Source organism: Cebus imitator, unplaced genomic scaffold (assembly GCF_001604975.1).
Source record: "Cebus imitator isolate Cc_AM_T3 unplaced genomic scaffold, Cebus_imitator-1.0 Scaffold179, whole genome shotgun sequence".
NCBI classification, from domain to species: domain Eukaryota; kingdom Metazoa; phylum Chordata; class Mammalia; order Primates; family Cebidae; genus Cebus; species Cebus imitator.
The window spans coordinates 3,976,064-3,991,553 of record NW_016107494.1 but is presented as its reverse complement, the minus strand read 5'-3'; the positions used below and the strand labels follow the sequence as shown (position 1 = coordinate 3,991,553).

At 47.7% G+C, this 15,490-nt stretch overlaps 1 protein-coding gene and 1 long non-coding RNA gene across 33 annotated transcripts in view; one reads left to right on the top strand and one right to left on the bottom strand.

Moving 5' to 3' along the window:
- CACNA1C (calcium voltage-gated channel subunit alpha1 C) overlaps positions 1–15,490 on the bottom strand; it is a 705,432-nt gene that overhangs the window by 163,350 nt on the left and 526,592 nt on the right. For all 31 annotated transcript variants that reach the window (XM_017545494.2, XM_017545500.2, XM_017545495.2 and 28 more), the window contains exon 9: positions 14,037–14,209. In XM_017545494.2, the coding sequence (XP_017400983.1) occupies positions 14,037–14,209 (173 nt within the window). The remainder of the gene's footprint in view (positions 1–14,036; positions 14,210–15,490) is intronic.
- The window catches only part of LOC119473712, an 8,168-nt gene continuing 6,444 nt past the window's right edge, over positions 13,767–15,490 (top strand). Inside the window, exons 1-3 of one of the 2 annotated variants that reach the window (XR_005202933.1) lie at positions 13,767–13,917; positions 14,001–14,115; positions 15,258–15,341. This is a non-coding gene — a long non-coding RNA (uncharacterized LOC119473712). Of the gene's footprint in view, positions 13,918–14,000; positions 14,116–15,257; positions 15,342–15,490 lie in introns of those variants that run through there. The other variant, XR_005202934.1, reaches the window with a different exon arrangement.

The following is a 15,490-nucleotide window of genomic DNA, read 5'->3' as shown; positions in this document are numbered from 1 at the left end:
GGCTTCTAGTTGATTTTAAAATCTATGCAGCCAAAAGTCATGTAGTCATGTAAGCAATACATAACGAAATTTCCACAAGCCTCCTTACAGATAACATCTCTGACGTATAAGTCACCGTGGTAATGGTCGCCTAAGTCATTTTTCAAGAGCTTAGGGTCAGATCTTATCCAGTTCAAGCTATCCGAGACCACTGACTCTCCAAGTGGGACTGTGTGAGTGTCCAATGGGTGACCTTTTGACATCAGAAGGCCCAAACATCCATCCTGAGACCATGGTAACAATGCCATTTTGTGAACATGAACCTTATGAAGAGCTGTGAAGCTCGACTGCGCTTGCACAGATCACCAACTGCCTCCTTACCCCCAATCACCTTTCCCCGTGCCTTGGACCTTGCTCCTCTATCCAATAAATAGCCCTAAAACCCCATCTTTGGGGAAGTAGATCTGAGACCTGCTCTTCCATCTCCTTGCTTGGCTGCCCCGTGAACAAACCCTTTCTCCACTGCAAAATTTGTGTCTCAGTGATTGGCACACTGCATGATTGGCAGGGCAAGCCTGGCTTGGTAACAGTGGCAGTTCAGAAGGCAGATGGTGGGGCTGGAATTTCTGTGCAGAGAGATCAGGGTATGCACGAGTGAGCGGAGGACTGCTGGAAGAACGGGCTAGTTTTTGGGGTACAGGCAATCCTGCAGGAGGAGGAGTGCAATCCCAAGAGTCCGAGATCTGTAAGATTCTAGAATCAATGGAATTCCTCTGGGGTCTGATGGACTGAAATGAACAGGTTTGGCCCAGACTGCTGGAGCTAAAGCTAAGGTGTGTCAACTTAGAACCACAGAAACAAATCCTAGAACTGGAAGGGGCTGTTACTGACCTGACCCCCCTCATTTGACAAGGACATTGGGAGAGGCCAGATGCAGACTGGCTATCAAGTGGGGCTGTGAAGTCAGGCTGCCTGTTTTTCTCTGGCTTCTATTAGTTCCTGTACAGCACACGACAATTGTTCAGACCCAAAACTCTGGCATCCTGTTAGGAGAGGAACATGAGGGTCATTCATCCCATATCGCTGAACTCTCAACTCATCTAATCAAGGGGTAGGGCTTCATAGATTAATGGAATTAATTTATTAAGGGATTATGGAGATTTTAACTAATGGAAATGATTTTATACCATCTAAGCAGTTCAAGAAGAAGCTCTGCAGTTTTTATTGAAACTTGATGAAAACCTAGGATGCTCTGCCTGGTGGTTAGCAACTGACCCCTTAGCCTCCTAGTCAATGCAGAAGTGGGCCGAGGGGCTGGGACCACCACTGACATTATTTACTTTTCATGCCATGGGGACAGCAGGGATACTTTTCTCTGCCTCTGCCAGGCATAGCAAACATCATGCCAAGCTTTTTACTCAAAGCTGGACCCAGCTGACTTTAATCAATATTAGTAAATACATTGAGACTCTAATTCTGAATATTCCTGACAAGAAAGGAGTCCTGAATTTCCTCTTGCTCCTGTGTTTGGTGTGTGTGTGTATGTGTTATGTTAGTAGGTGTGCATTTGGTTATTTTCAGATCATTTTGTTAACATGATAACTGACATTGGATACCATTATCACAGCTCATGAGTCATGGACGTGAGTTATAATCGTTGGACAGGCTAATTTGAAGCTTGGAATTGAGAAGGTAAACAAAGGCTTTTTCCTTTAGAGCCAGCCTGTCAAGCAAATAATTAAGGCTTTTCAACTTCATTGTAAATTGTTGAGAATAAATCTAGTCTATTACTTCAAGCAAAAGGCACAAACAAGTCCCAGTGCAATTGTAATCATTCTTTAACAGTGCTGGCCTGTGGTTTGTCTTTTCTTGACCTCTAATCTTCATATGCTGTGGTCCTATACACAAGGTGCTCATGGAAGTCCTTAGAGTAAGACTTGGGCCATGTTAGTCAAAACTAGCCTCAGGCTGAGCAAATAAGTTTCAGAACATGATTTAGGGAACAGAAAGGGCTCCTCTGCCCAGACATTTTAAAAATGTTGTAATATCCTTACTTTTTGAGTAGAATAAAACAAAACACTGAAGAATCTTATCAAAATTCAAATATATGTATTTAGAAAGGGTAAATCTTTACAATTATGTTATCAAAGCTCTTTGGTCCGGTGGCTCACCCCTGCAGATCTTTGCTGGGGTTAGACTTTTCTTCAGTCTGAGAAACTAATGTATATTAAGTCTAAACTGCAATGGATGTATATTTTTATAAGTGAGTAAATGGCTACATTCTTCTTTTCTTTCTTCATTCTCTTCTTAGGCTATCTTCAGCTGCTGTGTAGAAGTGAACATGCTACTCTGTCACTCCAGTCTGCCTTCACCGGGGACCATTCATTCACGGGCTGTTTTTAGAGACTCGAGGTCTCTTGTGCAAACATGTTTCTTACCTATCATTTCCTTTGAGGAGGGGTGGCTCTGGACGGCACCCGCTGTGTGAGCCCTGCAGGTGAATCAAAGTAGGTGCAGGAGGAGGGGAGTTTATGGTCTTATCAGTAAAGTGGAAGTTTAGGCTCAAAGCTAGGTGTTTGGAAACAAATACAACTTTCTGTTATGTTGTGGAAGGCCCTTGCCCAGTTCCCATGATGCTACCTTTGAGCATGTCCTGTGATTTTTCCAGAGACAGTGTTGAAACCTGCTCATCTCTCAAACAAACTGAATCTGTGAGCACCGTCAGCTGGGAGGTTCACTCCAGTGTAATGTGACAAGGCCTGGAACAGCAGCACGGACACTTGTCTTTGTGTCAACAGCCCCCACATGGGGTAGGGTGTGGCTCAGGGTGGCATGATTAAGCCCAGGGAATGAGAACAGACTCAGGGACCTGGACCTCCCTTTATGCCCCAAGGTTTTAGGATTCTGTAAATTTTGAATTGTAATGAAACTAACTAACCACATGGCTAAATAAGGAATCCAGCACCTGGTACCAGGATATAGAAAGACAATAAGACATAAATGTGCCAGCCCTCCTCTCCCCAGCTGTCCCTCTTCTGACCCTCACCCCAGCCTAATGCTGCCAACTGCCTTCTGTTTTGAAGAATTCCATCTATCTCCCCAGAAGAACACCCTTTTTATTAAGCAACTCCTTGAGCAGATTCTCTGTTGTTTCTGGCGAGGCTTCAGTTCTGTCCCTCTAACAGTGTGGCTTCAACACAAAGCAATTACAGTGATTAATAGTCCAGTACTTACAGCAGGTATAATAGTTATTTAAGAGGACAAAGTCTCTCCTATTACATGAGGGTAGAAATCTCTTCTGGAAACATTGCAGCTGTCACCAGAGGCATGAGTATTTCCATTTGGTGAAGTAATCCTGAAGGATGGAGCCATCGAAGCCCATGTTTGGGGTTGTTACTCGACTTTTTTCCCCAGGAGGCATTTAATCATGCGGGCAGGGATTTAATGAGGCTGAGTTGGTTGGAATTCTTCATGTGGCACCTTTTAGGGTAAGGGGACTGCTTGTGGGTGTGTTTATGGTCATGGGTATTAAACAGGCCTTGGAATGTCAAGGGGCAGAGAGTTATGGCAGGGATCCCACCACGGAGCAGGCAGGACAAACTGACTCCCAGGAAGAGCCCCCCAGGGGAGCATGGCACCACTGCAACCTCCTCCATCAGCTGTGATGCCAAAAAGCACAAGCTGTTTATCCTGGAGCCTTCAGGGTAGGCGTTCAGGGCCTGTCAACCCTTAGGACCCTATCCCAGTGGATGCAGGTTCTTTCCAACCCTTCCCCGTCCACTCCCACTCAGACCTTATCACCCTCTGACTGCCACCTCCACCTCCAACTTCTCTCTCCTTCCAGCCTATGGTCCATACTCAGCTGCACAGTGACCTTTCGATGGTAAACTGGTACCTTGTCACCTCTCTGCTTAAATCTCTTGGGTGGCTCCTCCTTAACCACAGGATAGAGCCCCACTCCAAGGCCTTTTGGGACCAGGTCCCCGTCTTTCTGGCCTGGTCTTTCTTTTTGGCTTCTCCCCTGTATACCCTAAACTAAAATCACCATAAGACATGTACAATTCAATTTCCTTTCATTCTTTTAAAAATGATTTTGCTTCTACAACTTTGCAAATGTAGCCCGCTCAGCTTAGAAGGTCCCATTTCGATCCTTCGGCCATGTCATCTGCTGCCAAACTGCAGCTGGGACACTGTCCTGTGCCCACCCAGCCCCAGTCCTTCTGCCCCCGAGCACTTAACTAGCTGCTGTTTGCCAGCCCCCTGGAAGTCGGGCACAACTGGGAGCTGTGTTCTGGCTGATGGTGTGTTGGGAGCTATGCCCACACTCTCAGGTCTGGCTGCTGAAACCTCTAGCAGGCTCTCTATGCTCCCTCTTCTGCTGGCCAGATGCAAAGCAGACAGGGACCACAAGGCCCCGGGGGTGGCAAAGCCACAAAAGGGACACAGCCTTGGGCCCTGAAGACCGGTGTGGAGGAACTCTCCTCCCTCCAGTCGCCAGTCCACACTCCACTGAGGAGTGAAAAGTAATCTTTACTGTATTAAGCAACTGAGATTTGATTTGAGGGCCACTTATTACAATGGTCCACCAACCCTGACTGATATAGCACTTTCATGAATCATTCTTGGGGCACGCAGCCCCTCCCACCCTCTTCCAAACTCTGCCTTTCTCCAGCCCCTGGTTCATGACTGTAATTCATCACTGTCACCTGTCTGTTGGTGCATCTGTCTCCTGAACTAGGCTGTAAGTCCCCTTAGAACAGAGACTGTGTCTATTTATCTTAGTATTCTGAGTGCCCTGTTGGGACTGAAATGCGTGTTAATGCTCCCATGAGTCTTTCAAGCATTCAGGATGGTCTGGCATGCATGTGACTCCAGGAGGTTCCCCAGACACTAGCTACTGCTCTGAGGCCAATGATTCCACTTCCTGTGCCCTTTCCACTGGCTTCAGGTTTCCATGTTCTATAAATCATCCTCCCATGCCACGAGCCCGATGATGGAAATACAATACATGGCTAATCTCCCTCCATTACTGGATGATAATTTTCCACATCAGCAAGTAGTGAAAAAGGCCAGAGCTGTCACTCTCGCCTCCATCGATGGCCTCTGACAGTTAAGATGTCTTGATGCGGCATGGGCTTCTTATCCCCCAGTGTTTATGGAGAAGGAAGCGTGGAATGGGTGTGGAGCCCCAGGTAACTGTAGTGTAGGTGGCTCGTTTCAGGGCTGAGCACTGGTTATTGGAGGAAATGGATCAAAGGGAAATTTAGGATGATTCATCTCCCCTTCCATCCCTCTGCTGAGCTGCTTTCAACTCCCAGGTGTACAGATCTGTTTGCAAAGCACCAAATTAAAATCAAATCAGCTCTTTACTGGGTGCCTACTCTGGGCAAGGCCAAATGGGCACAGGCAGATCCATTCTTAAAGCGACCCGAGACTTTAGGTAGGTGACAGGACTTATCCAAAGACACCACATGTCAGAGATCCCCCAGGGGCCCTGTAGTGCTGAGGTCCCTGGGATCAGAGACTTGGAAGTGATGACCCTGGAGCACTGCACAGCCCAGAATCATCAGAGACGGTGCTGTGACATTCCTCACGTTGTGCTTGCCCAGGCAGGAAAGTGGATGGTCGGTAAGCTAGAACTCCCATTACCGGAGCATGCTGGCTGATCAACACCCTCCTCTAACCCAGTCCAAAGGAACCCTGAACTGAAGAAAACTCAGACAGGTCATGAAATTGGTACATCTCCTTCCAAACAAACCTGTCTCTTAAACCATTCCAAATGGATGATGCTTGACCTCAGTTCGCTTTTTCTTTCCGTGAGCAAGATAATGCCATAACTTCTTTTCATGCTTCAACAATAGATCTCAGAATCATAAAGTTCAACTTAAAAAATCAAGCCCATGCCCCCTTATATTACGATTTTGGGTCACTTTTTCCTACTACCTTCACCCTCTCCCCAATCTCCACTCTTTTCCTCATTTCTCCATCCACCTGCTTTGCATATTAGGCTGAAGCAAAAAATGCCACAACCAAGGAGGATGCGCAGGTCGCACTGGCTGGGGGTCTGAAGGGCCTTCTTCTCCTTCCCCCTGGTTGGAAGAGGAGGGCATTCCTGAGGGGGCTTGTGGTAGACACCAGCATGGTATGGAGGGAGCAGAACTGGGACCAAGGCCCACGTAACTGTGCAACTTATAAGCCACACAATGTGAATAAGTTAACTTTTCTGAGCCTTGTTTTTCCCATCTGCAAAATGGGGCAAACAATACCCACGTGAGATGATCTTTGGCAAGATGAAAGGAGACCATCCAGGCTTTGTTCACCTTCCATGCAAGAACGCCACGTCCCGTCTCATAACCCTGCCCCTGTTCTTCCTCTGTCCCCCAGCCCAGAAGAGCCCACAGAGGGCTGAAACGTGTTCAAGATCCAAACTCAGGGTCCAAAAGCTGACTCCATACCAGTGAAACGATGACCTCTCCTACAGGGAGTACGTGGGCATCAGGCAGCTTTGCCCTGTTCTGTTGACTCCTGGCTTTCTCTTCTCCTGGGACTATAATTCTAACTCCTTCCAACTGGTCTTCTCAACCCACTTTCCCAATGCCAAATCATTTCTGCCCATGCTGCCAACCACAATACACTCCCTGGGGGCTACCATGAGTATGGTTATGACTGGAGAAATGGTAGTTGGCCAACAAGCCATGAATACAGGGCTATCAGACCTTAATTCTCTGACCTAAAGAGGATTCAATTCAATTCACTATGTCTTTTTTGGGGGGGAAGTCTGTGAAATAGAAATCATTGTCCTGCGGTGGCTCAAGCCTGTAATCCCAGTACTTTGGGAGGCCGAGGCGGGTGGATCACGAGGTCAAGAGATCGAGACCATCCTGGTCAACATGGTGAAACCCCGTCTCTACTAAAAGTACAAAAAATTAGCTGGGCATGGTGGTGCGTGCCTGTAATCCCAGCTACTCAGGAGGCTGAGGCAGGAGAATTGCCTGAACCCAGGAGGCGGACGTTGCGGTGAGCCGAGATCGCGCCATTGCACTCCAGCCTGGTTAACATGAGTGAAACTCCGTCTCAAAAAAAAAAAAAAAAAAAAAAAAAAAAAAAAAAAAAAAAGAAATCATTGTCCTGCATACTGAGTGGGAGAGTGAATGAATGAGAAGTTACCAATTCACGCTCCTGTCTCCTGAGAGCTTTCAATATAACAAGCAGGCTGGGCCACCTCAACCAACTGATGGGTAGGTGAAGGTTGAGTGCTGATGGTGCCTGTCCTGAGATGGGAGCTCTGGGAGGCCTGAGCCAAGATGTGCTCTCCAATCTGGGCTGGGAGGCTGCAGAGGAGCAGGGGAGGAAGTGGGTGCTCTAAGCAGAGAGACGGGAGATGGGTAATGGTGCAGAAACAGGACAGCAGCAGGTGTTTCTGGAAAACAGGATGCAGTATGGCTTTGCGGCAGGGCAGTCGGGAGTGATAAGGTTCAAGCTATTGGCTGGGACAGATTGAAGATGCCTAAAATACCGAGAGACGTTCAGGCTTTAATCTGTAGCCATGGAGAGACATTCAAAGCTTTTGAACAAGGGAATGATGACACGGTCAGCTGTAGAAATATGAATTTGGCTGCATTACACAGGTGCGTGGGAGTGGGGCTGGAAGGCAGGGCAGCAAAGTGGCTGCGAGTCCAGGCAAAGAGAGGTGATGGGAGAAGAGGGAAGGGGTGAGAGGTCCACATGAGGAGGACAGCCCATACGACTTGACTGACGCAGGTGCTGAGAACTGTGGAGGGGCACCGGAGAGGGAAGGGGAAGGAGGCTTTGTTGCCTGGGGAACTGGGAAGACGATGAAGCCTTTGGAGAGAGAAGTGGGCTGACAAGATGCTGGCTTGGGCCAGGACCCTGGCTGGCAGGCAGAGGATGCTGTCCTCCAGTCCCCGGAGAGGAAGAGGGCCTTTGCGCTCCACTCCCTGCCAAGGACGCCCAGAGTGCCTGGCAGTTTAAGAGCTAACAGCCTGTTTGCTCTGCCTTTGCAGGGCGGCTGGCTGGCCAGTGATCCCAGGAACAGAGCTGCTCCCCATCCACATCCACTTCAAACTGCAGGAGATGTCCTGGTGGCTCCCTGGTAACTCCCGTCCCTCCAAAACCACAGTGTGGCCTGCACAGTACCCACCCCAGCCCCTGCTGCTCACAGGTCCCTCTGCACAGCCTCCGTTTCCACCATAGCTGTTACATAGTGAATGGGAGACCAACACAAAGGCAGTTATCTAAAAAGGGTGTGGGAATCCTTCTGGTGCCTGTCTCAGCTGGTATTGACACACTCTCCATGAACAGGGAATCTGGAGCCCTGGGTTTGAGTGCTGACTTCACTAACATTTAGCCAGGTGGTTGTCTCCCACCTTGGGCTCCAGTTTCCTCACCTGATCTCTCCGGCAACTTTCCAGCACTAAAGTCTCCAGGGCTCTGACTAGGACCAGCTGAGAGTTAACGTGAAGGCCCGGGAGCTATTTCCAGTCTCTGCCTTAAGGGTCTGTTCTCACTTTGTGGCCTGGCGGCATGATCACTTAACAGAGCAAGGTATGAACAGAGTCAAGGACAAAAACGAGTATTAGCGTGTCTTCTCATGTAATCTGAGCCAGCTGCTTCACGGGATTATGTTGCAGGTATCCAGACATGTGGCAACTGCTGGCCACGAGGGAGGTCCAGGGTAAATACTGATCGTACTGATTAATTTATTTTAAAAAAAGATCAAATAACTATGCACATGCCCTTGACACATATATAATGTAAATCAGTGATATTCAGGTTGCTCCTCTCAAGCCACATGGGGCCCTTTCATGGGCAACCTGCAGTTCTTACAAGCCTTCCAATTTCCTGTCTCAATAATACATGATCCTAGACTCTGTGGGGCAGGCAGCCGGCACGTGGCTCTGCTAGTTGGTGATGACTGCAAAAGTGGCTCCCGAGTCACATAACTCAATGCCATGGGGTAGATATTTATCCGGCTTATCTGTGTGGAAATTCAATGTTTTGGTTCCACCGTCTGTCTGTCTTTTATATGGTTTTCCACATCAATATCTGTCTTAGACTGCAAGCTTTGGAGAGCCAGGGCTGCATTCAAGTTGTGCTAATGACATGAGAGAGAGATTCCTATAAGGATGGATATTTAATAAATATCCATAAATAAATAAATGAAACGTTTTTTGATCTTGAAGAGGAAAAAGGAAGAAGAAAATCTGTCTCTTTTCTTTACGGCGTCTCCCTCTAGTGTCTGGCCTTCTATTAGATTTAACACTGGAGCTGGAAGATGAACCCTGTGCCTTGGAGCAGTGCATCCCTGCTGATGACAATAAACCCCGTGCAGTAATGATGGTTTTGCAATGGGTCCCTTCACAGGGGCTGCTCATTGCTGCTCAGAGGGAGGGAAGAAGCAGTCACTAGGCGGGGGAGACCTCAACATTATCCTAGTCTTTATCCAGAGAGAGAAGGTGCTTGGCTCTTGGCTGCTCCATTTAGGAAGCTGCATCCAGGGTACCAGTGTGTAAACATGCCCCTTTTTTGCCTCTTTTTGGTTCTGAAATGGCTCTTGAATATCGTGTCCTCTTTTTTCTCAGGCTGTCTGTAACCAGTTGCAGAGGCTGTGGCTAGTACTGGCACTGGTATAGAAGGGAACATCATATCATGATGGGCTAAGCTTTAGACACTGACCGTCTTGAGGCTATGGGTATGCTAGAGTCTGTGTGAGTCTCCTCCTCCTCCCTTTCTGGTTTCCTGATGGCCAAACTCTTCAGACAGCTGGAAGGTGGGCCATGCCAAAGAAGCAAGCAGTCTGCAGAGCAATGCTCCATGCCATTGCAGGAGGCATGCAGGCTCGAGAGGCGCACAGAGTAAGGCTGATTTTCCAGGAAGATTTTCCCCCAGCATTTCATCCAACAGCCTGTGTCAAGGCACCAGCAAGTGAGCCCCACGTTGCGGAGTGCAATGGTCAGTCTCCAGTCATAGAAGCGACACTCACCCCCCTACCTTTGCATTCCATCCTGTCTCTCTGGCCATACCTTTTGGAGTCTCCTTTGCTGGCTCTTTTCCTTTATCCCAATCTTCAAACATCAGTAGGGCTGGGACTGAGTTCTTGGGCCACATCTCACTTCTGTCTACACTCACACCCCAGTGAGCTCATCCAGAGATCCAGGAGTTAGGTATCTTCTATATGCTGTTGACTCCCCAAATTACAGTTCAGCCACAGATCTCTCCCCTGGAGAGGTTCATTTCTTATTAGCTACTCAACAGCCCCAGCTGGATGTCTAATAGGCACTTCAAACTTAAAGGTCCGACATGGCTTTCCTGATCCTCCTGCCTTGACACCTGTTCCTCTCACAGACTTCCCCATATCCATAAATGACAATTCCACTCTTGGCATCATTTAGGACAATTGCCTTGGAAAATGCCCGACCTCTATCTCTCACATCCCATATCTGATGTGTCTGCAAATGACATCATCCTGAAACCTGACCTTATCACCTCCATGGGTGTCAAGACCAGGCCCAACATCTCCTGAGGCGGCAGCATGCAACGGAACTCCTGCCTCTCCCTGGCCCACCTTCACTCCATTCTGCACGTGGCAGGCAGACGGACCTTGATTACTGTCAGATCATGTTGATTTTCTGCTCAAAACCCCCAGAGGCTATTTGGCTCAGTCCCAGTAAGAGCCAAGTTTTCTGACAACAGTTTATATACCCTACTCTCTGGGTCCTACAGCCTTACATCACACCACTCACCCCCTTACTCCTTCCTCTCCGGCTGTACAAGCCTCCTCTGCTCCGGACTCATCAGTGTGGGCCCCTTCTTGCTAGCCCCTGGAAGGCTCTTTTTCCAACTATCTGCATGGTGCCTTTCCTTCCAGCCTCCAAGTCTTTATTTCAATGCTGCCTTCTCTGTGAGACATTCCTTTGCTGCAGCCTCTAAAATCACAAACTTCTCAACACTCTTCCCCCTTCACTGCTTCGTCCCTCTCTGGCCTGCTAATTAATTTACCATAGGTCTCTCTACTAGAATCTAAGTTCCATGAGGGCAGGGAGTTTTGACTCTCTTGTTCACTGCTCTATCACCAGCGTCTATGACAGTGCCTGGCAGAGAGCAGACCTCTTGTTTGTGAATGGGTGGACTGATGAATGAATGAACTGGAACTTATTTTTGTATATGACTTACTGGCTACTTCACTTACACTCATATTTAGAGAAATGCCTCCCAACTGCAGCTTTCTTTCTGTTGTCCTTCCAGCCCATTTCTTCTACATCCTTGGTGGCTTTTGCAGCTTTCCCTACGAAAATGGAATCACTGGGCTCCCCTCAGGTATGCTGGGTGCCACCAAGCAGCTCCTGAACTGCACCCAGCCCCACCTCCCCAGCCCCACACCACAGGCATCCAGACGCTGCCTCGTGGGGAAGCAGAGTCACCACAGACGCTGATCGCGAGTGATTAGCCTTTTTTCTCTTAAAAGATCACTTAGCTTTTGAGCTGAAGACAGTTGGCAAACAGACCATACTGTAATCTTTCTGAAATTTCAAAGGCTACGATATTATAGTAATTGAAACACATATGCTTCAAACAGCAGGATTTCTCCTGTATTTGTTTCAAAGGGCAATGTATGAAATTCTCAAGACAGGAAGCTAGTTTCTGAACCACTCACTGTCTTGCCTTTTTTGCAAGTGTATTAGGCCTCTGATTCCTTAATCATTTCATCACATCATCTCTACTTTTAATTGGACTTCCACAGCAGACTCAGTCCTTTGGACTCTCTTCCTGGCTCCATTCCTGTCTCTCATGTTCCACTTCATTGCACGCATCTATCTAACTCTCTACACCTTGCTTTTTAAAATATTCATTCCCCTGCCTCATCCCCTGGAACTGTCCCATGAATTAGCATTTCCACTAATGAAGGAGCTAGGCTCCCATTCCAGTCCTCCTAGAACAAGAAACAGACCCCCAGGGCTCCTCCAGCTATAAGTGAACAGTGCAAAGTGAGAGAAACCACAGTCTCCAGGGTCTAAGGCTATCCTTATCTAGGCTTAGGAAAATCTTGGCAGAGACTCTGTCTATTGGGGTAGGCAGCTCATTATGCCCTTCTCAAAGTTTGTCCAGAAATTTGGGTAGGTGGGCCTTGTCAATGTGGTGTGCTCCAGCAGCAAAGAATACTCCATGCTAGGAACTCTCCTAGGAATTTATTCATTTAATGGGTAAGATGGAGAAGTAGCACACCCCCACCCCTCCACTTGGAAGTTCCTGCTTTAGGCAAAGAACAGAATAGCTATGTTCTCTTATCTCAGTGGATAGCTACTGGCTGCTGAGCAGGTAGTGGCTACTGCTGGATTTTAATAACACATGCTACAGAAATGCTCATCACCATTAGTCACAAGCTAGGGGCAATGCTCTGACTTAGAGTGGAGCCAGGAGCCAGGATACAAATACCTGCATTTTAGAGGTATGCTTCTCCGTGGCTCACAGGCCACCTTATTTATTTACCATACCACTCAGTGCCACAAACTAATCAATGACTCCTCAGTTCCATCAACAGTGTAATGGAAGCTGTCAGGCATTCTTCCAGGAAGACCCTCAACGGCATCATCACTCATTGTTATAATCCATCAAAGGCCCTGTCTTCCAACTTGCAAAACCACTTAGTAGAGCACAAAGGCCTCTTAGGTTACTAAATTATATTGTTACCAGTCCCTTGTTGTTTGTGTGCTTTAATTTTGTATTTGCTCCTTGAGGAGCATTATCAGAAAGGGAGCAGTTGATAGATTTATTAAATCTAAATTTGAAATGAGAGAGCAGAGATTCTGCTCCTGTGAACACCTTTGGCTGTGTTCATCCCTTTTTCCTGTACCTGTTCCTTCTCCTGGTGGCTCTTCTCACTGTCCTCTCTGCTCAGGGTGAAGTTCCGGCTCCCTGCCTTTACTGGCATGACTCCATGTGGTGCCCTGGATGGCTCTTTAACCTGTTTGCTTCCTGGACTACTCTAGATGCTCAGTGTTTAGGAAACTGTTTTTAAGTAAGGCTCCTTGAGAGGACAGAAATGCACCTACTCACACATGTATACTGAAAGAGAAAAATACTGCACTCAGAAAAGGGAAGAAAGAGTGTGGTTACAGTCACAGAGATCAAGGCCAAACGGGATACACAGAGTGGTTAGAGCTAACCCAAAGGTCCTCAAATTTACCATGCATCTTGATCACCTGGTGAGTTGTCAAAGCACAGATTCCTGGGTCCCATCCCCAGAGTTTCTGGGTCAGGAGGTCTGGAGTGGGGCCCAAGAGTTTGCATTACTACCAAGTTTCCAGGTAATGCTGATGCTGCTGGCCAGGGGCCACACTTTGAGAACCACGGGGCTAATCTGATAAGAGCCTGAATTTCCATGATCCATCATGTTGTATTTGTGAGTCAACGTCATACATTACTCTCATTTCCATCCCAGCAACAGCCTACCTAACAATGGGCCATGTGAACCCCCGAGGAAGGCACTGTCTCGATTTCCATCACCTAATTGTGTTTCCTCTGGGCTTCTCCCACCCCTCCCGTTTAGCACTTCCACAGGTCTTTGGATCTAACCCCTTTAAGGAAAACCTTCGACTACCTTTCCTATGAAAAAGCCCAGCGGTGCCTGGAAATTTTCTGCAAGCGGGGAAGGAATCCTGAGCAGGTATGAAGTTTTTCAGACATGGTTCCTTTAAAACAAGCCTGTACTTTCAAACAGGAAGCCTGTGCCCCTGCCCAAAGAGGGAGAACCTGGAGGAGAAGGATCTCTGATTTTTAAAAAGCCTCTGCTTTAGCAAAATCTCAACTGTCTTTTAAGGTGAAATATTCTAAAAGGAGCATGAGGTTTTACAGATCGACAGCTGTGATCTCCCACATGTGACTGATGTCTGTGTGTAGCAAGTGACTGCCATCAGTGAGGTAAGTGCTTTTCCAGGAAGGCACACCTGGGGCTGCCAAGAAACAGTGACAGTCAAGGTTTTGTGCTGTCTCCTCTCCCCCAGAACCCAGCCCAAACACAGAAGAAGATGGCTGCTCACTGTTTCGGGGCTTCTCCTCATCCATGCCTTCGTCCTCGTTCTCCGGGTCAATGTCTTCGGCCTGAGTGATCCAGTCCAGGTAGCCTTTGAGATCCTCTTCCAGCTGTTGCTTCTCCCGCAGCTTCTGGAAATCTCCCCGGGCCTTGGCCTTCTCCCTCTCTTTGGAAAACTCTCTGGCGAGAGTGAGAGGAGGGGCAGGGGAGGAGAGCAAGGAGGGGGCACCAAGAAGGGTCGGGCATGGAAGGAGAGATGGAGATAAGGAGAAACAAGAGTCTTAATTGCTTTGCGGGGAGAAACCTGCCCACATGGCCCTACTTTCCACAGAGTTCCTCTAGTCAGCCCAGGTTTTGTCTACTCTCACCTCAGTGGGAAGTGGCACTAAGGGGACATTCCTGACACAGGCCAGCAGAGGCCAAAGGGATGGATGAAGTCCATCTCCCTCTTTTCCCGGATCATGATCACAGGCTTTGCTTTTTAAATGACTGTTCTCCAAAGACCTGGAGACCCGTTCTGAGCAGTAACTAAAAGCTGCCCCCACCACCATTCCAGAACATGCATTTCCATCCCTCCCAGATTGAGTGGCAGTTTACAACTCTCCCAAGGGTCCCCAGGTGACACAAGGTGTTGGGACCGGCAGGTACCAAAGCCCACTCACTCGTGCCGTGTCCTGAGAGCCAACCATTCATGTTTCTTCCCAACTCTGGCTTCGGGGATGTCTCACTGGTAGCTCGAGATCGGCCACAAAGGGAGTATTTACACCATGGTAACTCGTGAATGCCGAGAACCAGGGCTTTCCCCCAGAGAGACAACTGTTAACTGTTTATCAGTCTACCACTGATTTGGGACTAGAAGATTTAATGTCCTCAATCTCTACTCTTATGATGAGTTCAACCTGCCACTCAGCATGCCTGGAAGGATTTCTAATCTAGAGAAGGTTCTCTCCCACATGGAGACAAATGAAGATTCCAAACACAAGAAAATGTCCTGGGGGCTGCCCTTTTGGTTTAAAAAATCCAATCGGAATAGAAAAATACATAAAATCAAGATGATATAAAAGTTAAATGATGCATTTAGTTTAAAGTAATAATGAGCATAAATTGGAACTGGAGTGGGATTTGCTGGAAGAAGGGCCTATTGAAAAATTTCTGACACAAAGACTATTTCTTTTCTATGATTCTGTCCTAATTTTCTCTCTGACTTCGAATTCACTTTCTGAGCAAGGAGGAGGCTGGCAGCAGAAGGCAGTCATCAAGAAAGTGAGTTCTCAACCCTCAAAGCAAGTCTGGGCCTTTTCTTCCAAAATAGTTATAGGGAAGTATTTTTGGCTTTGATATGCAGTCTTTTGGGAATGAGCCCCTTGATGATACATGCATATGTGTGTTTGTGTTTGTGTGTGTGTATGCAGTCTTTGGAGAATGAGGCCCTTGGTGGTACATGTATATGTGTGTTTGTGT